The 27,340-nt window shown below is 33.9% G+C and overlaps 1 protein-coding gene across 1 annotated transcript in view; it reads right to left on the bottom strand.

Moving 5' to 3' along the window:
- The window catches only part of LOC145330446 (neuropeptide F receptor-like), an 88,663-nt gene extending 74,336 nt beyond the window's left edge, over nucleotides 1-14,327 (bottom strand). The window contains exons 1-5 of the mRNA XM_080175080.1: nucleotides 14,262-14,327; nucleotides 9,056-9,122; nucleotides 8,421-8,481; nucleotides 4,642-4,750; nucleotides 252-368 (exon numbers count right to left, since the gene is read on the bottom strand). Of these exons, the coding sequence (XP_080031206.1) occupies nucleotides 252-368; nucleotides 4,642-4,750; nucleotides 8,421-8,434 (240 nt within the window). The 5' untranslated portion in view covers nucleotides 8,435-8,481; nucleotides 9,056-9,122; nucleotides 14,262-14,327. The remainder of the gene's footprint in view (nucleotides 1-251; nucleotides 369-4,641; nucleotides 4,751-8,420; nucleotides 8,482-9,055; nucleotides 9,123-14,261) is intronic.
- Nucleotides 14,328-27,340: the final 13,013 nt, after the last annotated feature.

Here is a 27,340-nt window from a genome sequence, read left to right as displayed (position 1 = left end):
ATATATTGGTTTCCAATGCTTTTAAAGTCCATTAGGGTATAGTCCCTTTCGTGGAAACTCCGCTTAAGGGGCGATTCGTCGTATTTTTAAAATGCCTTTTTATAGGTTATTTTAGGTTAGGTTAGGTTATATTGGGTTAGTTGATTGCCCCGCAGGGTTAGAGCCCCTCGCAGGAGATACAAATAGGAGAAAAGCTACTGTGAAAATACAAAGAAACCCCCCCCCCCATCATACCCGTCCATTGTTGTTACCTGTTTGGAGGATGAATGTACGATGACCCTGTATCTGTCGGCAGCTATGACCACAATGGTCAGAGAGGACATAATAACGGCCACACACGGCAGCGTCTTCAACACTAGGCACGGCAACTAGAACAAAAAATGTAATTTTTAAAAGCGGAACGTCTGTAATTAAGGCTTGTTAAAATTGTTTTATTGACTTCAAACAGGGCATGGTGTTTCCTGTACGATTTAGAAGGCGTAGCAAGAATAGGAAAGATTGTTTTAAATAATGATTCCTGGGACAACACTAAACACAATATCATGAGCAAAAAATCTCTATAAACAGTATCTTGCATATACATGCTATTTTGCTACTTAGTCGAAAAATAATATTAATAGAAATGTCATTTATAATGTTGTGCCTTGTTGTCCTAGGAATAATTAATACAAAAATTATAAAACACAAAAGTTAAAAATCAGCATGGACGTCCGGACTTTCTGGTAACGATTATATAGCTGCTATGGTTCCTAAATTGTACCTAATTGTTATAGGACTCATCAGGAAAACAGTAAAAGTGTCTGACTATGACGTCAGAAAAATGAACAATTAACCAATGAGAGGTCGCTATATATTTTACCATTGTGAATACTGGCTTCTCATTGGTTAATTGTTAATTTTTTCTGACGTCATAGTCAGACACTTTTACTGTTTTCCTCATCAGGCAAAGTTTGAAATCGATAGGACAATTCAGACATTACTAAACTAAATTAACAAAAAGAGCTAGATAGATAAAAATAAGAATGGGCATTTAAAAAAATTTATGAAAGTACTTTCTGTATTTATGTTATTATAGTACATATGTGGTAGTCGGACAGACAGATTGGCCTTTCCTAGAGCATGCTATGCTCCGGGACTGCCGATAACACCCAGACGTTAATCCCCTCCTTATCACAATTCTAGCCAACCCATTCTGCCATTGTTTGACCATCAAAGAAAGCGGTCAACTTATCACCCGCTGATATGGGGATGGAGTTGCCCCTCCCCTCTGCATGTTCCAGTAACCTACCCTTTTCCGGGGGACGTCTACCTTACCCCCTACCGGAGCCTATCCATCTACTATTCACCTGGCTGAGGCTCCCCATCTTCTCCACACCCATTTTCTACCTAACCCATTATTGTAATCTGTTTGTATATAAAGCCATTAACTTGTTGTATATATTCAGTTCAAATATAACATTCAAACAGTAACTACTTGTAGTACTTTATTGATAGAATCCTTAAGGCTAGGGGCTCTTTTGACCGAACTCGCTTAGTAGGGTTGAACCGCTTCACCCTACCACACATAAATGTTAATATAAATTTTCCATTACAATTTATAACTAAATTTTTAAATTGTTAGATAGTTAAATGACCCTTCAACAATATTGTATATTTTAATATAATTATTTACATCTACCGCAGTTTACGATAAAATGTTCCTGGTAACGATTATCTCCAAAAATCTATGATCTTTAAAGGTTGCTAGCTGACAAACGGCTGATCGTGCATGTCATGCCCGCACACCGTGTTTAGCGGCATAGGGAGGCCTACAAATAATCTGGAATAGCCAAGATCCAATGATGCACAGGGAAACCTTCACTGAAGGAAAAAAACGCTCAATAGATGCTTTTTTCGCTAATTTATGTACACTGTGCAGTTTTGATTAATGGCTAATACAGATTATTTGCAAATTCTGTGTGAGCAAAATCTATACATTCCACCGTTTAGCCGTTAGCAGCCTTTAAAGTTCATAGATTTTTTGGAGAAATTCGTTACCATGAAAATTTTACTGTGAATTGCACTTAAATCAATTATTTTTATATTTATTTTAAGTGTTTCGCGTAATTTTATTACTAGCAATGCCTCTTTTAAAGTTTTTATGTTATATTGTTTATTTTTAAAAGCAAAACATCTTCTATAATTAGGGACGGTCCGTAAAGGTTAGCTACTTTCGTTAAATTAGACATGTAAGAGTTTTCCAATACATTTTTAAAGTTTGTATGATGATTTCTATAACAGTCAGGTATGATTTAATAAGCGTAGCAACTCTATAATGGTTACAAAAAAACTTAATTTGATGGCAAAAATTATCAGAAAATTCTAGTAGATCTTAGAAGTAATTGGATAAATGCTGATGTTTGTCATTTTCTAGAAAAAAAATGGAAAATTTTTAATACATATTTTCCAGTTTGTTGGGATATAACCATACTAAAAAATCATGTACATATAACATCGTATTACAGAGAATTTTCCGCAAAAAATGAAAAATCATGTTTCTTAATTAGTATCAGTTTTCTACGAATAAAAACAAAATTAATCTTATAATTTATCATTTTACCATCCATGGAAAGCTGTCTATCTTCAAATGTGATAAATTATCATTATCTTTTCTGTATTATAGTTATAAAATAAAATAGTTATAAAAAAAACTTTTAAAACACAGTTAACATTTCAAAGGATTAAGCTTCTTTGATATTCAGGTTATCTTTTAACTCAAATCAATTGTTTGCATCATCAAATTATACTTCCAAAATTCTCAAATAAGTCAACATTTTATACCATGTAGTTTTCATCTCATGTTTCATCAAAAAAATGTACACATTTTTTCACTTTTTTGGTTAATTCAAAAGAACACCAATTCTTCCTCCATCCTAAAACTTAAACAAAGCAGGATATCATAAAGATTAAAAATTTTTCCCATCTCAGGAATAACTCCACCCATTTTTTTAACAGATTTCAAAATCCAAATCTCCGCCCATAAACAACCAAGGACAAAGATAAATTCATAACCTTTTCATAACCCCCCCACTCCTCCCACTTTTTTGTCTCCTCCCAGTTTTTTTCTTCTGTCTCCGCCTTCAACCAAACTCACCATCCAAAACTCCGCCTATTTCCTAACCATCAAAAAAATTCCTTTAATTAAAACTATGCCCCGCCCCATAACTTAAACAAGGCCAAGAATTATTCCCTACTCCTCCTTTTTAAAAAACTAATGTTTTAATCTTGTATTTCAAACTTTTTCAGTAGTCATCTGTATTCTATGGTGATACCTAAGATTCAAAATAATTTGTGACATTGTTCTATATAAATGTATGTTTAATATCTTTGATCATATTTGCTGTTATCTAATGTCTCATGCCTATATTGTTTTAGACAAAATGAATTGAAAATGATTGCTAAAATCGAAATATATCTTCATGTCTTAGAATAGTGTAATTTTTTTTAAAATAGGTTGAAAAACATACTAACTTTAAAATATTTTTGGTTCTAAACATATTTCTAATTCACAATATAATGAGTTTGTTGTTATTTAAAGTTCAGTCCTGGTCAGCTGAATCTTAGTTTCCATTTTTGTACGTATCACCCTCATCCTATCTCAATATTTACTACTAGCTAAAAAAGCTTCAAAAATCTAAATTTGAAAATTAAAATTTTGAATGTATAATGTATAAAATTATGTTTATCCTTTCCCTTTGACCTGAGTAGCTGAAAATAGCTTTTGCAATAGTTGGGTTATCTGTTGTACAACTTCGGAAATTAGGGAACAAATGGGTAATCAATTTTCAGTTCATCTCAGTCCTTCATTCTTTCTTAATTAAATTTTATACTCAGCGTGCAAAGGCGGGGGGGGGGGGACGGGTTGAGTGGTAGTAAACACCCCCTCATAATTATTTCTTGAGAGAGGTTTATCTAGACCCTAAATTTTAGACAGGTCTCTACATGAATCCATCCCCATCTAAGCCCAACAAAAATATCTCCAGGGGGGGTGGTGAACTGTACCCCCTCGCCCCCTCCCTAGGACGTCCAAGCTTTTTTGAGGGGGTTAAATGAGGGTGGTAATCGTATGTATGTTCTTTAATTTGGAGAAGGGTTATAAGGCTTTCAACGTTTAAGGGGGTTAATTTAACCCCCCCCCGCGCTGGAAATGTATGCCCCCACCCCCACCCACAATCCTCTGCACGCCCTTGATTATAAAATTAATTAATTATTGAAGCGTCCTTTTATTTTGATTTTAGTCAAATAGAACAAATAAATTGATATAAACAAAATTATAAAACTCTTTAAGTTCAAAATTAAGGAGCAGATATTTTAACTGAGAAAAAAAAAATTTCTCCGAGGTTTTCCACTGATAAAATTTTGTATTACATTATAAATTTCTAGCGGCTACGCCACTATAGGCCTCTAGGGCAAAAAAAAGTTAAAAATCAATATGTTTAAAATTGACGTATGGACATTCTGTTAACGATTATAGAGTTGCTATGCTTTCTAACTTGTACCTAACTATTACAGGAATCATCATGTAAAGTTTGAAATCGATAGGAAAATTCTAACATGCCTAAATAACATGCCGTTAATCTATCTATCTTTCTATCTGCATACCTGGCTGTTATCCAGCGGCCAGCGGCTTGTCATGGCGTCCATAACCGTGAGAGGAACCGTCAGACAGAACAACAGATCTGACACCGCCAGGTTCAGAATAAATATGTTTCTGAAAAATAATCCTTATAATAAAGTAACTGGATGTTTGTCTCTCTGTCTGTCTCTCTTCCGAAGGATCTGGCTAACCGCTGAACCGCTATGGTTCTCCTTTACAATGAAGCTTCTTATAGATCCTGAGATGGTTTTAGGCTATATATTTTTATAAAAAAGAAGTTTCGGTACGGTTAAAGGCCATTTTTCTGCCCTTCCATATACATTCGATTATAGATCCCCTAGATGCTAAAGCGTAACTGCTAGTAGATATAGTATTATGAAAAGCTACTCTGTAAAGGAGAACCATATCGGTTTAGCGGTTAGTGAGATCCTTCGGTAGAGACAGACAGACAGACAAGCATCATGTTATTTTACTTATATATTATATAGAATATTAATACACTTTTGTCAAGAAGTTTTCTACTGAATAAATAATAATGAATAAATACAGAATAGGAATCATAGTAAATCTAGATATAAAAGTAAAGGGATGTCTCTTTATTTCTATAGTAAGATCTCGCTAACCGCTGAACCAATATGGTTTTCCTTTTCAATGTCGCTTCTCATTGGTCCAGAGAAGGTTCATATTTTAGAAACTTTTTCTTTTTAAAAATAAAATTGAATTAATTTAAATTGATTAAATTAAAATTATTGGTTAAAATGTTTGCACCAAACCAATCAAAATATACCAATGTAATTTACAGTCCAATGTCCCCTCCCTCCCTACATTTTCATTTAATTACATTATTGAGATTCAAATAATTAATCCTCCAGTAGACTATCCCTTCAACACCGAGTCAAGTGCCATGCTATAAAAGAATTCTTATCACAGCATAATTTTTTTTCTAGTATGGCTTCAAAACCGATTAATATCCGCTGGATTAGGGCCGGTTTTGAGTCATACTAAAAACCATGTATCGTAGTGTATTATAGAAAAATTATTTATTATTTTTGTTGCCCCAGGTTTTAAGCCTATCCAGGACAACAAAATTGGAATTTATTTTATAATTTACAATTTTACAATCCCCGGAAAGCTGTCTATAATACGATGCGATAAATAACTATTCTGTAATTTTTGTTCTTATAAGTTTTTGGTAAATGTAAAATGGTATCAGTTCAGTATGTACACTAATTTTTTTGGGAATAGTCCCTATCGTTGTTCCTTAAGGGGCGATTCGTCGTATTTCTAAAATGGCTTTTTATAGGTTATTTTAGGTTAGGTTAGGTAATATTGGATTAGGTGATTGCCCCACAGGGTTAGAGCCCCCCGCAGGGGCTAGCAATAGGAGAAAAGCTACTGAGAAAAATATGAATAAGAAAATTAAGGTGCGTTGCCACGAATGGGACTATACCCATTTTTTCTTCAAAAATATATGATTGAATGAAAAATATCTGTCCGTTTCACTGTCTGTTTAAGATTCTTTGGGGGAATAAAACCATCTGCATCATTAGGGTCTTTGGGAGAATTTACTACTCCTTTTGTATAAAGTAGTAGGATTTTTGTTGTCTGTAGCGAAGAAAATTGCTAACAGCTGAACTTTTTCAAACTTTAGCTCTAAAAATCTCTGCTGTTCAATGATGTAAAAAAAATATTTTCACATCTCCGTATGTGGAAATCTATAGAGAACAAGGATATATGCATCTTTTAATATTTTATTGAGAAATATGGGCTTCAGACGCTAAAAACTGTGTATATATAATATGCCCATATAAAATATATGGTAATAAATAAATATTAAGTATCGTTTTATGTAAAGTAGTAAGCTTTTTTTGTCTGTAGCGAAGGATCTCGCTAACCACTACACCAATGTGGTTTTCCTTTACAGACAGTGAAGCTTCTTTAATATCCATGAAAGGTTTTTAGCTTTTTGAGGGGAGGGTAACTCCAATCTCCCGATAACTAATGACTCGCTAAAAAAAATATTTTTCTTTACTTATTTTTTTTTAAACTCAAATTAAAAATATTGGGAGGGGGGGGTCTATTCCCCCTCTCACCTAAAGTGCCCATAGAGGCTTCTAGTTTCGTAATCGCTAATATATAGATATGCCCCTAGAGGCCTCCAGTGTCACTTGAGGAGGGGGGAGTTGAATCCTAAAATCCATTTTTTTAATTTAGATTTTTAAAAAAAGCTGACTTTTTTTTTTGGGGGGGGGGATTGACCTCTCCTCCCAACCGCAATTTTTTTATTTAGTTTAGATATTTTTTTGGGGGGGGAGGTAATTTTATTCTAGGGGCGATTTCTCTTGGGAGGTTGGTGGTACCCTCCCCCAAAATAGTTATAAACCTTTCTGGGACCTATGAGAAGCTACCCTGTTATGGAGAACCTGATCGATTCAGCAGTTATCAAAATCCAAACAGACATCGCTCTACTTTGCATTATAGATATATATATAAAAATATATGTATACCAATGTAAAGTACTATGAATTGTAACCAATCTCCCCATCACCAAATATCCTAACCAAAAACTAATTATATCACAATACAATTTTTATTTGTTCTTTACCCAGGGAGGGAGGGGACATTGGGTTGCTTATTACACCAGTCCCCAAAAGTTTTATAATAAAATTTTCTTATTGTTAAGAACTTAACAACTTTGGGGACTTTTTTTAAATTTCATTTGTTGGTTCATTAAGTTGTGTGTCCAAACTTTTCAACCACTAATTATAATCTACAGAGGGGGTATCTTTTTGTATCATCATTGGAGATGTCTTATCCCTTTAGATCCCTGTAAATTCCAATGAAAATTATCCAACAATAAGCTAATTACATCACTTTTAAGGGTTTGGAGAAAAAAAAATAATCCATTGAGAACTTTTTTAGGTTAACAATAACAAGTATGTCCATAAGTTACATATAAGTGGAGAATTATTTCAAATAAGAATGGGGACTAAAGTTTCCTTACTCGTTCAAATTTTGGGTACTTTGATAATCTTGATTTAAGATGTGCTGAAAATGGATTTCCTATTTCTTGCCTAATTTCCAAAGTTGTACAGTGCAAACGCTATTTTCAGCTACTCCGGTCGAAGGGAAAAGCGATATAATTATAAACGATTTAAACATTTTACATTCAAATTTTCTTTTTTGAAGTTTGAACCTTTTTTAGCTAGTAGTAAATATTGAGATAGGACGCGGAAGCTAGGTACATTTTAGGAAACTAAAATTCAGTACATCTGATTTCTAACTTTTCAACCAATATATTTTTTTTATATACAAGAGGATGGGTAATTATTTTATAATTTTGAGATAAATTTATTGTCTTAAACCTTTGTTATTTGTTTCATAACTAGCGGCTGCACCCCTGGCATCTTATTCGTAAGAAGGGGCTAGTGAAATAGTCTAAAACCACCCCAGGGCTTAAATCTAAAAAAACAAATAGCATGTGACCTATGTGAAGTGTCCTTGAAAAGGAGATTTCAATCGGTTCAGTAGTTATTGAAATGTTATTACTTTATGTTATAGGCTTGGGAAACGATAAATATATGCAGGATTAGAACCGGTTTTCAGTAATATTAAAAAAAAAACATATATCATATCGTATTATAGACATTTTTACCCGGGTTATGATATATAACAACATAGAGTTAATATTATTTTTGTTGGCCCGGGCCTTTGGCCAATAAAACTGGGATTAATCTTATAATTTTTAGTTTAGCTATCCGCGGAAAACTGACTATGACACTACCTGGGAGTTTGCATTTGTTTCTTTCTTCCCACTGCTATGATTACTAATAAATTTCCAGCCACTGAAAATAGATAGATAGATAGATAGATAGATAGATAGATAGATAGATAGATAGATAGATAGATAGATAGATAGATAGATAGATAGATAGATAGATAGATAGATAGATAGATAGATAGATAGATAGACAGATAGATAGATAGATAGATAGATAGATAGATAGATAGATAGATAGATAGATAGATAGATAGATAGATAGATAGATAGATAGATAGATAGATAGATAGATAGATAGATAGATAGATAGATAGATAGATAGATAGATAGATAGATAGATAGATAGATAGATAGATAGATAGATAGATAGATAGATAGATAGATAGATAGATAGATAGATAGATAGATAGATAGATAGATAGATGGATAGATAGATAGATCGTTAGATTATAGATATATAGATAGACATATGAATGGATAGATAGATAGATAGATAGATAGATAGATAGATAGTCCAAATGGGTAATTCTTTTCAGGGTAGGTTTATATATGTGTTGTCCTGGTTTTAGGCTTTTTTCTGACATATCCACCCTACCCTAGAGGCTAGAGGCGCATCAACTGGTAGATAGATAACTTACCTCCTACAACGACCTCCAAAGAGTAGAAAATTACAAGTAGCGCGTAAACTACTGGATTTGATATTGCCTGAAAATAATAGAAAGTTTATAGCAGATCTACCAGGGAGTAAGGGGGACATTTGGCTATTTATTACACATCTAGTCCCCAAAGTTATATAATAACGTTTTCTTTTTCGATGGCTAATCAACTTTGGGGACTTTTATTAGTATACTACAAAATGTCTGTAAGACACGGAGATTGGGAGACGTGGTTTTCTCGGCTCCTATAAAAGATAGATGCTGAAACTTTTTGACAACAAAGTAGCATAATCAACTATTAACCCTTAACGGTCGGGCCTTTTGCCGCACCTTAATCTTTCGGGGAGGGGGGGGGGGGCATTTAACGCATCCACTACCTTTTATCTCAGCTCGTATTAGAACTTGAGGGCTATAAAAAATTTGTGCATGTTCCCTATTTAATAGGGAATTTTCGACCTAAAAAGAGACGAAGTCACAGAAGCCTTTTAAAGATTTCTAAAGAGACCAGGATCATACCTGGAATCTAAAATTTACTTGAACAACCTTATTTTATATGAGGATGTACTTTTAGAGGGTATTTTGATAACACAAATTGCTATGTTTAAGTCAAAAAAAAATATTTTTGCTCTTTACCTGGATCACCCTGCCAGGTTTGCTGGCATCCTGTACCCGACTAGTGTAATAAACAGCCCAATGTCTCCTCCCTCCCTGGATCCTTATACAGTGGTGTGCACAGGGTTTACATAGGAGTAAAACTTGTGTAAGTCAAAAAGAGAGAAGGGCTTGATCTCTTAATTTCAATTTTCAATCCTCTTCTGCTTGCTTTGCAGCCAAAAATCCGTACTACTTGGCAAAGTGAGATAATGGAAATTTCTTGCGATTTTGTGATCGCCCACTTTCTACTTTTCAGTGAGGTAGGGCGATGGGCTGTTTATTACACTAGTCCTAAAAGTTTTATAATAACGTTTTCTTAATCGTTGGCCTAATAACTTTGGAGATTTTTATTGGTTGGTTCTTTAAATTGTCTGTCCAAACGTTTCAACCACTAAATGTAATCTAGAGAAGGGGTAATTTTGAGTATCATTATTGGAGATGTACATTAGTTTTTCGTCCATTGTCTTATCTTTTTATCTCCATGCTACTTCTTAACAATTCCACTAAACTGTGGATCCAAGATTGGAAAAACTAAAAGTTTTTAAAAGTTCAACAAAATTTATCAAAGTTAAATTATATCTGGTCAACTTGACAGGGATCTAAAGGGATAAGACAATGGCCGATAAATTGATGTACATCCCTAATGATGATACACAAAATTACCCCTACTGTAGATTAAAATTAATGGTTGAAAAATAGGGTTGTCGAATTCACCCCCTCCCTCCACTTAAGTGCCTCTAGGGTTAGAATTGTCCTATCGATTTTGAACTTTGCATGAAGATTCCCAAAACATATTTTTTACGATTTAGAAAGCATACCAACTCTATACCCATCACCAAAATGTCCGTACGTTCATTTAAAACATTTTTAACTTTTTGTATGATATAGTTATCTTATTCATATGATTTTTAAATAACGATTCCTTGGACAACAAGGTATCTCTATGTATATTCAAATCCTAAAATTAAAAGTATGTCCTTTTACTGCATCCTGTAATTAAGCAATTTTGCTTCTTAAGTTTTGACACTCTACCAGAGTTATTGTTCGTTTGTCCGTCCTGCTTTGCTTTTATGGATTTTGTCATCCTTGTTTATGTAATTGTATAAGCTTCGATTTTAAAAAGTTTTTTTAATTAACATATCTATTGATTCCTGTGTTGAAAAATACGGTCACTCCAGAGAAGAAAAGATATGGAAAAAAATAGTATAACAGGTCCCAGGAAACACAGTACTCAAAGTTGTCAAGCCAACTAAGGAGAGAACGTGTATATAAAACTATGGGTACCATTTTAGTTGTTCCCTACTTTATTGGGTCATATATATATCTATAATACAAAGTAGAACGATGTATGTCTGTCTGTTTGTTTGTAACGAAGGATCTCGCTAACCGCCGAACCGATTGGGTTCTCCTTATTAGGGTAGCTTCTCATAGGTCCTGGGAAGGTTTATAACTATTTTGGGGGAGGGTTCCACCACCCTCCCAAAAGAAATCGCCCCTAGAAAAATTATTTTTCAATTTATTTTTTTAACTAAAATTAAAACTGTGGAAGCAACCTCCCCCCCTCCCCATAAAAAAAATTCCTCCCCCCTAAATTTTTTTTTTCTTTTCAAATCAAAATTAGGAAATTGGGTTATCCAATTTAATTCCCCCCTCCTCAAGTGCCCCTAGAGGCCTCTAGGGGCGTAGCCGCTAGTAATATATATTGATGGATAAGACAATTATCCCATCTTGAAATTATGGGTTGAAAAGTTTGGACACTGCTGGCTTGAATTAACCAATTCAAATTTAATAAAAAGAACCAAATTTTTTTAGGTCAACAAATTAAAATAGTTATTATAAACGGCTTTCCGCGGATATGGAATGTACATTTATAAGATTAAAACTAGTTTTTTTTAGCCCCGAGGTGCCGAAGGCACCGGCTAGAAAACTTGGTTTTAATCTTATGATTGTATATCTTTAAATTCGTAGAAAGCTGGATATAATACGATGCTAGATATAGTTTTTTCGTATGGACCGGTTCCTATCCAACGGATTCGAATGAATACGAGAATAGTTATTTCTCGTATCGTATTATAAACGGCTTTCCGCGGATATAGAATGTACAATTATAAGATTAAAACTAGTTTTTTTAGCCCCGTGGTGCCGAATGCACCGGCTAAAAAAACTAGTTTTAATCTTATGATTGTACATTTCTATATTCGTAGAAAACTGGATATAATACGATGCTAGACATAGTTTTCTCGTATTCATGAGAACCGGTTCCTATCCACCGGATTCAAATGAATACGAGAAAACATTTTCCATTTGGATACCCGTACAATTTACATTTAAAAATATAATCAAACGCCATTCTTAAGTCAAACTGCTGTAAATTAATTCTCATAGTGAAATTCTTATTCACTTCAAAAGTTCCTAAATTTCCCAACGTATTTTATTCGTTGTCTCAACAACTTTTGGTTGGTTGGTTCATTAAGTTGAGTCTCGAAACGTTTCAACTATTAATTGTAATCTACAAATGGGGTAGTTTTGTTTAGCATCATGTACGTTGTACATCAATTTATCGGTCATTTTCTTATCCCTTTAGATCCCTGGTCAAAAGTACAAAATATTTCAGTTAGCAAGATTAGATATTCATCTTTTAAACCAATGCAATGGATGTAGAATATACGTGGATATTATGACAGGGGAAAAATTGTCGTCTATACTCTATTTAGCTTGCTAACATACAACTCGTATTTTGGTCAGTTACATACATTAGTAGTGGACGGTATGAGTTAAAAAGGGGGAATGTTTTTTTCAGCCTGCTGCAAGTTTCACTATATTAGATAACATGAAAATATGAAAATTAATTTCATGTAACAATATATCCATTTTTTAAAAAGAGTTATTTCATTTTATATTTTAGTTTTTAGGAAGAATTGCCCAACAAAATTTCAGAACCTTGCATGATGACTCCTATAACAATTAGGTATTATAAAATGCAAGGCAAATCAATAATTATTACCAGGAAGTGTACGTCAACTTTTAACATTTATATGGAAATTTTTATGAAATGATATCTAACGAATTCGAATTTTATATGGGTGATTAATAGAACGATTGGGCATAAAACTTAATTAACTCTTCTTCTATATGATTTGTTTGGCTTCGCTTTTATGATATGCATGCTGGCCTCAATTATATTATTTCCACTTTTTCCACTATTTTTGCATACTATGCATACTATTCCCAAAAAATATACTATGTAGTATGCATTTTAATTACTGCATACTATTTCCACTATTTTTTTATGTCAGATAAAATGTTTAAAATCATCAATTTTTAGGTAACTAGTTGATTTTTTGAATCATGGCAAGAAAAGATTTTTATTTATTTTGCTATTTATCTATTATAAGATATTTTGGACCATTTTGTAAACACCGATAAAATGTTTTGAGTTTCGTTCTTGGAAAAGTGAGTCAGATCTTTCCCAGTATCGCTTCAAAACCGATTAATATCCGGTGGATTAGAACCGACTCTCAGCTATACTGAAAAATTATGTAGAACATCGAAATATATCCAGTTTTCTAGGATTATAAAAATGTACAATCAAAAAATTAAAATCATTTTTTTTTGCCGGTGCATATGGCTTATAAAAATAAAAATAATCATGTTTAAAATGGATATACAGACTTTTTTGTTTCTTTGCTTTCCAAATAGTACCTAACTGTTACCAGGAATCATCATGCAAAGTTTGAAATCGATAGGACAATTCTTACATGCCTTAATTAACAGCAATCCTTAAAATAAAGCAACAGGATGTCTATCTGTTTGTCTGTTTGTTTGTATGTATGTTTGTACCGAAGGATCTCGCTAACCGCTGAACCGATATGGTTCTTCTTTCTAAACCACCCTCACAAGAGAAATCGCCCCTGGAAAAAAATAACCCCCCCCAAAAAAATATTTAGAAATGAGGGGGGAGGTATGGTCGACCCCCACTACCCTCTCATGAAAAAAATTTCCTCCTCCTCAAGTAACCCTAGAAGCCTCTGGGGCGTAGCCGCTAGTAACAATAAAATTGTGGGTGGGAGTAAATGGTTGCTTATCCCCTTTAAACTTTAAAAACCTCTTTTTTTATTCCAGAACTGAATAATCAGAATATAAATGTTTAAAACTTTGTTGTCCTAGGAATCATTATTCCAAAAATCAGATGAATAGGATAATAACATCATACGAAAAGTTGTTGTCTAAAAAGTATTATAAAAAACTTCTCCTCTAATCTCCCTCATTTTTAAGACGTCACATGGCTGATTTTTGAAGCCCCTTGTCCCTCTACGACAACGACACGTATTTTCTCAATTGCATAGTAGCGGGACAAAGTGTCTCAAAAATGAGCCATGTGAAGTCATAAAAATGAGGGATTATCCATCTCTTTTTTAGGGGTTTTCTTTCCCACTTCTTCTCTCATCTCCCTCATTTTTATGACGTCACATTGCTGATTTTTGAGACGCTTTGTCCGTCTACGACAAGGACACGTATTTTCTGAATTGCATACCTTTTGATTTGAACTGAACTGGTTAATAATTGCCTCTACACTAGATCCATTCTCATCAGTTTCATTCATTCTGAAAAATTACACCAGACTCTAAAGGGATAAGACAATAGCTTATAAATTGATGTACATCCCCAATGATTATACACAAAATTACTTCTTCTATAGATTAAAATTGCGTGGTTGTAATGTTTTGACACTCAACTAAATGAACTAACTAATCAAAATTCAATAAAAGTCACTAAGGTTGGAAGTCAAAACCTGACCCAAATATTACGAATTAGCAGTGTCCAAACAGTTCAACAAATAATTATATTCTATATTAAAAGGGGTAATTTTGTTTATTATTATTTGGGATGTATATAAATTCATCATTCATTGTCTTATCCCCTACTGAATGATAAATTAATAATTCACTGATTGATCTACAATACCTGCTCAAATTTATTTTATTTTTGTTTAAATTTCACTTCACACTAAAACAATGGATATAGGATATATGTGGATATATTCACAGGGGAATTTATCGTCAACTTACCTTGCTAATATGTAAGTTATTTATTGGTCTGTTTGTTCATCCATAAGGAGGGGAGGGGATAAGAGCGTAAATGGTGGGTATCGTTATTTTGGTCAGCTGCGAGCATCACTTTATCCGAGTATATGAAAATCTGGTACAACATCCAAGTAATTATAAAACCATTACTGAAATATTATATTATATACTAGCGGCTACGCCCCTAGAGGCCTCTAGGGACACGTAAAATAGTTAAAATCAGCTATTTAACGAAAATATTTTTTTCTCCGATAGTACCAAAAATCTCCGCAGGGTTGCGTTTTTTTTTGTTGCGCTTTCTCTTGGTAGGGTGGTGGTACCCTCCTCCAAAAATAGCTATAATTCTTCCCAGGCCCTATGAGAAGCTACTCTGTAAAGGAATACCATATCAGTTCAGCGGTTAGCGAGATCCTTCGGTACAAACAGACACACAGACAAACAAATATCCTGTTACTTTATTATAAGGATATAAGGAGGGAGGGGGGGCATTTGTCTGTAAAATATGTTGGTACCCAATGTTTTACAATCACTCTGGCTGAATTAAAACTTTAGGTACTTTTGATAAAATCTTAATTGATTGGTTCAAACTAGTTCCAACAGTATTCAAACTTTTCAACCATAATTTTACTCTACATAAAGGGTAACTTTATCTATCATAATTGTGTATGTACATCAAGGTCTCGCCTTCCCACCTTCCCCCAGCCTACAGGAACATAGCTGTTAGTATTATATCTATAATACAAAGTAGAACGATGTTTGTTTGTATATCTGTCTGTTTGTTTGTAGCTAACCGCTGAACTGATCGGGTTCTCATTTACAGGGTAGCTTCTCATAGGTCCCGGGAAGGTTTATAACTATTTTCTTGGGGGGTGGGACACCCCTAACTCCCAAAAAAATTAAAAATACCCCCCTCCCCTCCCAAATTTTTTTTTTATTTTTTTACAAAACTAAAACACGAAAAATTAGTTTGATCAAACCTCTTGGGGCAAAGCCCCTAGAGGCTAGGGGCGAAGCCGCTAGTCCTATTAAAAAGTAGTAAGGTATTTTGTTTGTAGCTTAAGATCTTAATAACCACTGAACCGATTGGGTTCTCCATTTAATAGAACCTTCACATATGTCCTGGGTTGGTTTTAGGCAATTCAATTAATTTTTATTTAAATCTCGGGATGGTTTTAGGCTATTTTCTGCTCTTTTCTACCTTTACAAACACAACGCCCCTATAGGCTAAGGGCGCAGCCGCTAGTATATTAAGAAAACACTTGTTTATTATTAAATATTTAACAAAGAGAGAGATCCCATAACCTGTTCAAGTTTTGATACCAACTAATTGATGGTCCGATAAATATAAAATTTCTTCCAACAGCGTTCTACAGTACTAGTTTTCCGAGATAGTGAGAGAGAATTAAAGAGAGAGAGAGATGAGAGAGAGAGAGAAAGAGAAAGAGTGAGAGAGAGAGAGAGAGAGAGAGAGAGAGAGAGGAAAAGAGAGATGAGAGAGATAGAGAGAGAGAGATAGAGAGAGAGAGAGAGACAGAGAGAGAGACAGACAGAGAGAGAGACAGAGAGAGAGAGAGAAAGAGAGACAGAGACTGAGAGACACGTACACAGAGAGAGAGATTGAGAGAAAGAGAGAGAGAAAGAGAGCGATATATGAAAGAGAGAGAGAGAGACAAAAAGAGAGAGGGAAAAAGAAAGAGAGATAGAGGACTTAGGATATAGTAATAAAATAATTACTCTTTAAGAGAAGTAAATAGATAGATATTCCTTACAGAAACTACTAGGGTGTCTGTTAGTCCCTCTGTTCATACCGAAGTATCTCGCTTACCACTGTACCGATATGGTTCTCCTTTACAGCCAGGCTTCCAATATTATTGGTCCTTGAAAGGTTAATAACTATTTTGGGGGATTGTATGACCACCCTCACAAGAGAAATAGCTTCATAAAGAAAATTACCCCCCACCCCCCCTACCTAAAAAGATCCTATTTTTAATGAAGTATGTTTTTTTTTATTTCATATGTTTAGATCGGGCTAACCTCGAAATAAAAAGAGTTTTCAATTTTAGTTGCGGATGGTTTTTAGTAAATATTTTCTCGTATTTATTCGAATCCGGTGGATAGGAACCGGTTTTCATCCAAAAAACTATGTCTAGCATCGTATTATGTCCAGCTTTCTACGAATATAAAATGTAAACCTGTTTCTTTAGCCGGTGCCTTCGGCACCCTGGGGCTAAAAAAACTGGTTTTAATATTATATTTGTACATTCTATATCCGCGGAAATCTGTTTATAATACGATGCGAGAAATAACTATTAAACAGCTAAATTTCCATTTTTAGCGGGCCCTAACCATGTGGGTTCTAAACCTGCAGTGTCCTAGCTCTACGGGACTACCCAGTACCCAATCTGACCTAACCTAACCAGATCTAGATAATAAACAAACAAACGACATACTATCATCCCCCCTTAATTTCAATTTATTCAAAAAAAATAAGAAATGGGGGTGGGCTTTCAATGTTACACAAGGCACTTTCAGGAAAAACGCTGAAAGTGTTAAAAAGAGAAAATTTTGAAGTTTAAGCTGTAAAAGTCATTTTTCAAAGCTAAGTTTTTCTATAGTTAGGGTCGCTTTGTCCGTACGTCCGTATCGGACGGCTCTTTTCGTAAAACTAAGCATGTTAGAATTGTCCTATCAATTTGAAACTTTGCATGCTGATTTTTGTATTAGTTAGGTATGGTTTAAAAAGCGTAGCAACTCTAAAATATTTTTTTTATTCCGTACGTTTAATTTAAACATACTAATTTGATTTATTTTTTCTTTAAAAAAAATATTGCCTCTATGTATTAAAAAAAGGTTTCTACTCTCTAAAACGTTTTTTTAATTGATGGATAGAACAGTTATTTCTCGTATCGTATTATAAACGGCTTTTCGCTGATATAGAATGTACAATTATGAGATTAAAACTAGTTTTTTTAGCCTCGTGGTGCCGAAGGCACCGGCTAAAAAAACTGGTTTTAATCTTATGATTGTACATTTTTATATTCGTAGAAAGCTGGATATAATACGATGCTAGACATGTTTTTTCGTATGGATGAGAACCGGTTCCTATCCACCGGATTCGAATGAATACGAGAAAAAGATTTCTACTATTCTCTAAAACATTTTTTAATTGATGGATAGAAAGGTTTTTAAATATTCCTATTAAAGAATTTAGTTAGGACGTCACAGAAATGATAATTGATAAAGTTTTAACCAAAAACTTTTATTCATCCAGGGATCTAAAGGGATAAGACAATGGACAATAAATTGTTGTTCAGATCCCCAATGATGACACACACAATTACCCTCTCTGCAGATTACAAATTTGTGGTTAAAACGTTTGGACACTCATATTAAAAATCCAATAAAAGTCTCCAAAGTAAACAATTTGATACAACTTTGGGTACTAGTGAAAATAAACAGCCCAATGACCCCTCCTCCCTGTCTTTCTTTACTGTTATTCATAATCATTCTGAAAAAAAAAGTTTTAAAAAGTAGCGAAGCACAAAAAATTCACGTAATGGACAAACAGACAAAGTGAATTATAGATCAGATGTTCAGTTCTCATTACAATTAAAAATATACAAAAACTGCAAGAGATTTTCAAGAAGAAGCATGACCGACAGACAGACAGACAGACAGACAGACAGACCGACAGACCGACAGACAGACAGACAGACAGACAGACAGACAGACAGACAGACAGACAGACAGACAGACAGACAGACAGACAGACAGACAGACAGACAGACAGACAGACAGACAGACAGACAGACAGACAGACAGACAGACAGACAGACAGACAGGCAGACAGACTGACAGACCGACAGACCGACAGACAGACAGACAGACAGACAGACAGACAGACAGACAGACAGACAGACAGGCAGACAGACTGACAGACTGACAGACCGACAGACCGACAGACCGACAGACCGACAGACAGACAGACAGACAGACAGACAGACAGACAGACAGACAGACAGACAGACAGACAGACAGACAGACAGACAGACAGGCAGACAGACTGACAGACCGACAGACAGACAAACAGACAGACCGACAGACAGACAGACAGACAGACAGACAGACAGACAGACAGAAAGACAGACAGAAAATAATAATATTTTTTTTTAAATTTTAAATATTAATTTTGAAGAGAAAATTTTTTTTTACTACAAATAGCTTTAAAAAGTAACTTTTTATCTTATAATTTCCCATTTAAAAATGATATCTACTTTAATTAAAACTCTATCACAAATATAGTATATGGAGGCTATCATAGCCATTTCTCACATTAAGAAATAATTGTTATGGGGTTGGTGTATTTAATGTTTATTTATACCATCCTTATACCGTTAGGGAGTTGAATCCATTTTCGTATAAGCAGAAATATAATATACTAGCGGCTTCGCCCCTAGCCTCTAGGGGCTTCGCCCTATTTAGTTTTGGGAAGTCAACCCTCCTTAATAGAAATATTTAAAAAAATAGTCTTTGTTTAATTACTCTGTGGTAAAATTAAACCCAGGTTGTGCGCTTTAAGCACAAAAATTTTAATTTGTACAAATTAAACCCATGTTGTGTGCCGTATACACAAAAATTTCAATTCGTAAAAATTAGACCTAGGTTATTCGCATACACAAAAATTAAAAAAAAATATTTTGATTTTTTTTGGGGGGGGTCGGATTCATGGGGGCTTCGCCCCATGTTGCAGTGGGGTTCCCCCACCCCAATTACTGGTTTTTGTTTTAAAAAAATTTAAAAAAAAATTTTGGAAGTGGGGATTTTTTTTTATTTTTGGGGGGGTTGGGGTGTCCCACCCTCCAAGAAAATAGCTTTAAACCACCAGAGGACCAGTAGGTATATTCCCAGAAGGGTAGAGCCCAAATTGATCAGCAGTTACTGAGATTTTACAAAAAATGTAAAAAAAAAATTTGGGGGGTTGGATTTTTTTTATTTTTGGGGGGGTTGGGGGTGTCCCACCCCCCAAGAAAATAGCCTAAAACCAACACAGGACCAGTAGGTATATTCCCTGAAGAGTAGAATCCGATTGGTTCAGTGGTTACCGAGATCTTAAGGGACAGACAGACAGACGGACAGACGGACAGACAGACGGACAGACGACGGACATCAAGCTACTTTGTATTATAGATAATTACGGTTTTGACCCTCTAAAAACGTAATTTACCATTCCACTTTCCCCTTTCTTGGTGATGATATCATCAACGCCGATATGATTTTTGTAATCTACCATTCTAATTTTGCCTCTCTTGGTGATGATATCATCAATGCTGATACGATTTTTGAAATGTATCATTCCACTTTCAAGAGAGGGAAACTGGAATGGTTGTTTACACTTTTAACATCGACATAATTGAAATCATACAAACTATTTTAAAATTATGTTAATCGTAGGAATGTATAAAATACTATTTATAATTAAAAAATTTTTTAAGTAAAATAAAAAAAATAACTAGAATATACCAGTTAGGGAGTTGAATCCATTTTTATAGAAGCAGAAATATAATCTATGATTATGGTTTGGACCCTCTAAAACTGTAATCTACCCTTCCACTTTCCCCTCTCTTGGTGAAGATATCTTCAACGCCGATACGATTTTTGAAATATAAGATTCCACTTTTGTCTCTCTTGTTGAAGATATCTTCATCAAGAGAGGCAAAAGTGGAATCTTAAATTTCAAATATCGTATTGGCGTTGAAGATATCTTCACCAAGAGAGGGGAAAGTGGAATCTTACATTTCAAAAATCATATCGGCGTTGAAGATATCTTCACCAAGAGAAGGGAAAGTAGAATCTTACATTTCAAAAATCGGCGTTGAAGATATCTTCACCAAGAGAGGGGAAAGTGGAAAGGTAGATTACAGTTTTAGAGGGTCAAAACCATAATCATAGATTATATTTCTGCTTCTATAAAAATGGATTCAACTCCCTAACTGTATACCATTACTATTATGTCGATTTTTATAAAGAAAATCAATGTTTATGAATATGCTGATATGTAAACATAAATGTACCATTCCAGTTTCGCCTCTATTGAAAGTGGAATGGTATATTTCAAAAATTGTATCGGCGTTGATGATATCATCACCAAGACAGGGGAAAGTGGAATGATAGATTATGTTTTTTAGAGGGTCAAAACCGTAATTATAGATTATATTTCTGCTTATATAAAAATGGATTCAACTCCCTTTTTGTAATAACATACATTTTTAGTGAAATTACAGTCTCCGTTTTAAAAGCAAAGCTCTTTTCTATATCAGGGGTCCGTCCGTACGTCACGGACAGTCAGCTCTTTCTCTATAATTGTCCTTGTTGGGTATTAATTAGGGAGGGAGGGGACATTGGACTATTAATTACACTAGTAACCAAAGTTTATGAAAACGATTTCTTATTTGTTGACTTTAAAGATTTTAAATAGTTGATTCATTAAATAGTTGAATGCGTCCAACGTTTCAACCAATAGTTTTACTTTTAATCCACACAGACGGGGAAATTTTGTCTATCATCATTGAGGTCGTACATCAATTTATCGTCTATTGTCTTCTATAATACAAAGTAGAACGATGTCTGTCTGTTTGTTTGTCTGTTTGTTTGTCTGTTTGTTTGTAGCGAAGGATCTCGCTAACCGCTGAACCGATCGGGTTCTCCTTTACAGAGTAGCTTCTCATAGGTCCCGGGAAGGTTTATAACTATTTTCTTGGGGGGTGTGACACCCCCAACCCCCCCAAAAATGAAAAATACCCCCCCCCCAAAAAAAAAAATTTCTTTTTAAAACTAAAAATAAAATAGTGGGGTCGACTAACCCCCCCCCCCAAAAAAAAAAAAATAATCCCCCACCCCAAAAATTTTTTTTTTTCTTTTTCTTTTTTATCTTAAATCTAAAATACGAAAATTGGTTTGATCAAACCTCTTGGGGCGAAGCCCCTAGAGGCTAGGGGCGAAGCCGCTAGTATCCAATATGGTATTAATCTGTGACTACTAAGAACATATTGGAAAATAGATTCTCGATATAAACATATTAAACAAAAAAAGTTAATCAAAATACACTTTACTTTAATGGCCATTACAGAAAGTATTTTTGACATCTAAAAGTAACAGCTACAATCAACACTTTTATTGCACAATCTTTTTGTGGAAGTCCAAATTGAGCATGGTAATGAGTTGCGCCTGTTTTATACCAAGGCATTCCCCCTAGTCTAACAATTAATATTGCTCCACTAAATTGTAGCTGAAGGATCCATTTTTTATGTCTTTAGTTATGACGCGCGCTGAGATTCGAACCTTTCACCTCCCCATTAAGAGGTAATTAATCTTTTTTTTTAAAATTAAGTACTACTGGTGCTGTTCGTAGTTTGTATGTGAACTAACTTCCCCCCCCCCCCAAAAAAAAAATGGGGGGGAGGGGTTATTTTTTGTTTTTTGGGGGGTTGTGGGTGCCCCCCCCCCAAGAAAATAGCCTAAAACGACCACAGGATCAGTAGGTATATACCCTGAAGAGTAAAATCCAATCGGTTCAGTGGTTTCAAGATCTTAAGGAACGGACAGATAGACGGACAGACATCAAGCTACTTTGTATTATAGATAATGATTGTTGCATAGTCAAAACTTTTCTACCTAGAAAAGGGATTATTTTGTTTATTATAATTAGAGATGCACATCAATTTTTCTCCATTATCTTGTCCCTTAAAAGTATAAATTCAGTTTTGGGCATACATACATTTTTAGGACTTTAATATGCATAGAAATGCTTTGCTTATAATATTGTACCTTGTTGTCCTAGGAATCATTGTTCCAAAAATCAGATGAATATGATAATTTAAAAAAAAGGCTTTAATGTTTTAAATGGACCTACGGACTTTCTAGTAAGTAATATAGAGTTGCTATGCTTTCTAAATACCAATACCCAAATGTTATATGTATCATTATCCAAAGTTTGAAATCGATAATTCTAACATGCTTAAATTAATTAAAAGAACTAACCATTAATTAAGTAAATATTAACGGACGCACAGACCCTAATTATAGAAAAGATTTGCCTCAGTATTTACATATATATTTAAGTCTTTTATTTCTCAGAAAAGTTAGAAAATAAAAAATTAATAGTTATTTCTCGCATCGTATTATAAACAGCTTTCCGCGGATATAGAATGTACAATTATAAGATTAAATCCTGTTTTTTTAGCCCCGAGGAGCCGAAAGCACAGGCTAAAAAACTGGTTTTAATCTTATGATTGTACATTTTTATATTCGTAGAAAGCTGGATATAATACGATGCTAGACATAGTTTTTTCGTATGAATGAGAACCGGTTCCTATCCACCAGATTCGAATGAATACGAGAAATTAAAATACATTTCACCCTCAATGATGATAAACAAAATTGCCACCTACTGCAAATTAAAAGTATTATTATAGCACAATTATTGGTTGAAACGTTTTTACATTGCTTGTTTGAGCCTATAAATTAAGATTTGATGAAAGTACCCAAATTTATAAGTCTATGAATGCTGGAACATGTGTATAAAACTTTGGGTACCAGTGGTTTTAAAGTCCAGCATCCCCTCCCCAACTTGAAAACTTTGAAATGGTACTCATAAGTAAATTGTATAACAGCTTATCAAATATATATCATATCTCGTCAAACTTTATGTATCACCAGCTGCTGCGCCCCTAGAGGCCCTTTCTCGTTTTTAAGGTTAGTTTTGAGTTTTGAGGGGTCGTGGAGGTCATTTTTGTATAAGGGTGATTTCTCTTAGGTAGGTGGTGGGTGGTACCCTCCCCCAAAGTAGTAATAAACCTATCTAGGACCTATGAGAAGCTACATTGTAAAGGAGAACAATTTCAAACATTGAACCCAGGCCTCATTTTAACCCCCCTCAACATTAAAAAAAATATACCCTTTCAAACCTTTGAAACACTCAACTTGATAAACCAACCAATCTAAATTCACTAAAGTCCCAAATTTTGATATGCCAACGAATAAGAAAACATTGTTATAAAACTTTGGGGGCTAGCGTGATAAACAGTATATTGTCCCCTCTCTCTCTCTCTCTCTCTCTCTCTCTGTATTAAATTACTTAATATAATCTTAATATGAGGAATAGTTATTTCTCGCATGCATCAGTTATGTCGCATCTATGGCGGAGTGTGGACGTCTTGACAAACCTTATCCAGTGAAGGACTGAATTACTGAATTTTTTCAGTCTTACTTATGCAGTCAGCTCAAAATTAATATGGGCTGAATAAATGTATAAGAGCCCAGTGAAGCATAGAGTTGTGAGAATACTGAAACCATCATGAAGAAATTTCCACATACCAAAGCCATTCAATGAACGCCAGCTTTTTTTCAAATTGAAAAAATCTCTTTCCCGCCCAAGAAGATTAAATTTACACCTACCCTATACACCCTATCTACAAAAATACCCCACCTTCCCTTAACCTGAGCCTACCTTCCTTTCCTCTAGTCTGACCGACGCACAATTCAAATTGGCGTGCTATTTGACACCAAACTCCACAACACTACAACTCACACAATGGGTAAATCTTGGACATTTAAAATAAATTAGGTTGGAGATGACTAATTTATTTTGAAATAACTCCTGATTTTTCAGTATGAATCTCTTGGTTACATCCATGCCAGGCGTCAGCCGTTTTTATTTATGGATGAAGGGTTTCTTAATTGAAACTTTGGCATCTTGCTGTCGACGAGTTGCAGTTTCCTGACACCTTCCTCTTTAAATTTCAAGTCTTGGTAATACTGCAGAAGAAATCAGCACCGAGAAGCAATGACATTTGTCTTTGTGGATTATGTATATAGTGTAAAAAGTGACAATAGTAAACTTCATTTATCAGTGGATAAATATCTACAATAAATGAGGAAATATGAATCTAGCTGCTAAAACAATAACTTCTATCATCCAATAACTATTATATCATGATATTAACCATATTATAACCTATGTGTCATTATATTATATATGTTATAACATTATGTTGCTAATAATCTCATAACTAACTTATCATATTTATCGAACCTATCTAACTCACTGTGAAATTGTTAAACATTGTTATTAACTTACTGTACTAATGATTATTTGCTATCTGTGTATCATTTTGTTAGTTAATTGTTTGTATTTTTCTTATTATTTTTTATGATTTTTTCCATAAGTTGAATAAATCATTTTAACAACAATTTCTTGCATGCATATAATAATAGTTATTTCTCGCATCATATTATAAACAGCTTTCCACGGATATAGAAAGTACAATTATAAGATTAAAACTAGTTTTTTTAGCCCCGAGGTGCCGAATGATTGTACATTTTTACATTCGAAGAAAGCTGGATATAATACGATGCTAGACATAGTTTTTTCGTATGGATGAGAACCAATTTCCTATCCACCAGATTCGAATGAATACGAGAAACAACTTTCCGCAAATATAAAATTATACAATTATAAAAAAACGGTTTTGATCTTATGATTGTACAATCATTTTATATCCACGGAAAGCTGTTTATAATAAGATGCTAGTCATAATTTTCAGTATGGCCGAATATTCCAAAATATTCCAACTCTCAGTTATGTGTCGTACCCATATTTAAAGTCACTTAGTTATAGCCTTTTATCTTACACACACAGAAAGTGAGATAGAAAAAACGGATAAGGGGAGGGGGGGACTTCAATGCCCCCCGGTTACAAAACTGGTATCAATTTTATGATTTTTATTTTAATATTCATTGAAAATTGTCTGAAATTCGATGTTATACATGATTTTTCAGTATGGCTGGAAACACGTTATATTCCATCGGATATTAATCAGGTTCGAAGCCATACTGGATTAGTTATTTCTCGCATCGTATTATATACAGCCTTCCTCGGATATAGAATGTACAATTATAAGATTAGCCAGTGCCTTCGGTACCTCGGGGCTAAAAAAACTGGTTTTAATCTTATGATTGTACATTTATATATTAGTAGAAAGCTGGATATAATACGATGCTAGACATAGTTTTTTCGTATGAATGAGAACCGGTTCCCATTTACCGGATTCGAATGAATACAAGAAATGAATTTCTTTCAAGGAAAACTAATTTACTTTTTCTTTGGTACTTTACCACCGAAAATATTTATGAAACCATAATTTTCTAGGTTTACAAGGAACAATAAAAGGCGCTATCCTCTTAGGAAAATTTTTGCACCCCCTCCCCCCCAGGTTAGGTAAGGTTATAGGCTTTGGGGCCGAACGCCCGCGGCTAGGGGGCCGAGCACTGCGGCTAGTTTTGTTCAGGTGGAAGGTACTCAAAATTGAAAAAAAATCCTAAGAGGACAATTTACCATATAGAATGGTTATCTAACAATTATTTAAAATTCTATTTTATCCAATAAATTAAGCAATTAGGGGAGTGGGGTGCGTTAAAAATGTTAAAAATACGAATGAATACGAGAAAATCCTTAAAATGAAATATTTTTTTTGGTTATGTAAAGAAATTTTTAAATAAAAACATAAATTGAAATTTCACCTCTTTGTGTTATCAGGGATCTAACGGGATAAGACAATAGACGAAAAATTGATAAACATCCCCAATGATGATACAAAAAAATTACCTTTTCAATAAATTACAATTATTGGTTGAAAAGTTAGGATACTAATAGACTGGAACCAACCAACCAAAACTCTCTACATGTTACCCAATTTCCAAAGTTATAGCACTAACGAAAAGTCTTTGAGTTTGTTAAATGTTAACTCGTATTCTAATGCCCAGGTTACAACATAGTTAATCTATTAAATTAAATTATTATAAGTAATCTTAAAGATCATTATAAAAAAAACAAAAAAAAATTTGAATTTGTTAATAAAAAACAATTGCCTAATTATGTTTTAATTATTTTTTAAAATATTTTTTTTGTAATACTGTACATATAAAACCAGTTATTATTTATAATTTTGAGAAAAAGAATTATATTTTTTTTTATGTATGTAAATTATTGAAACTAAATTATTTATACGTAAAAAAGGAGACACCTAGCGAAAATTTTTAAAACTACAATGTATGCTTACAACTCTAAGAGAAAACTTGATATTTAACTCTTAACAGACGAAATATAACTTTCGTTATTAAACAATTTTGGAAATAACTTTGGGGACTAGTGTAATAAACAGCCCAATGTCCCCTCCCTCTCTGGAAGTTATGAAATAGGCCGTGTTTTTTGTAGGAAAATTGTTTTCTTAAGAACTAATTGAATTTTTACGATGAATGAGTTTAAAATTAAAATTGAACAAGCAAGGCAACATCCACCAAAGCGAATCAGATAGTCAGACAAACGAACAATATCCTTAATTAAAACTAACGGGATGTCTTTTTTATTGTCCTGTATTTTGTTTTAATTTAGTTTTTAAGAATATGATCTTTTAAATTTAACAAATTTATACTGATTTATATTGCGCAAATATGTAATCCTTATAATAAAGTA

Source organism: Acartia tonsa, chromosome 10 (genome assembly GCF_053477335.1).
Source record: "Acartia tonsa isolate MP-2025a chromosome 10, ASM5347733v1, whole genome shotgun sequence".
In the NCBI taxonomy this organism is placed as follows: Eukaryota; Metazoa; Arthropoda; class Copepoda; order Calanoida; family Acartiidae; genus Acartia; species Acartia tonsa.
Note: the sequence above shows the minus strand (reverse complement) of the source record. Positions and strands in the feature narration are given on the sequence as shown.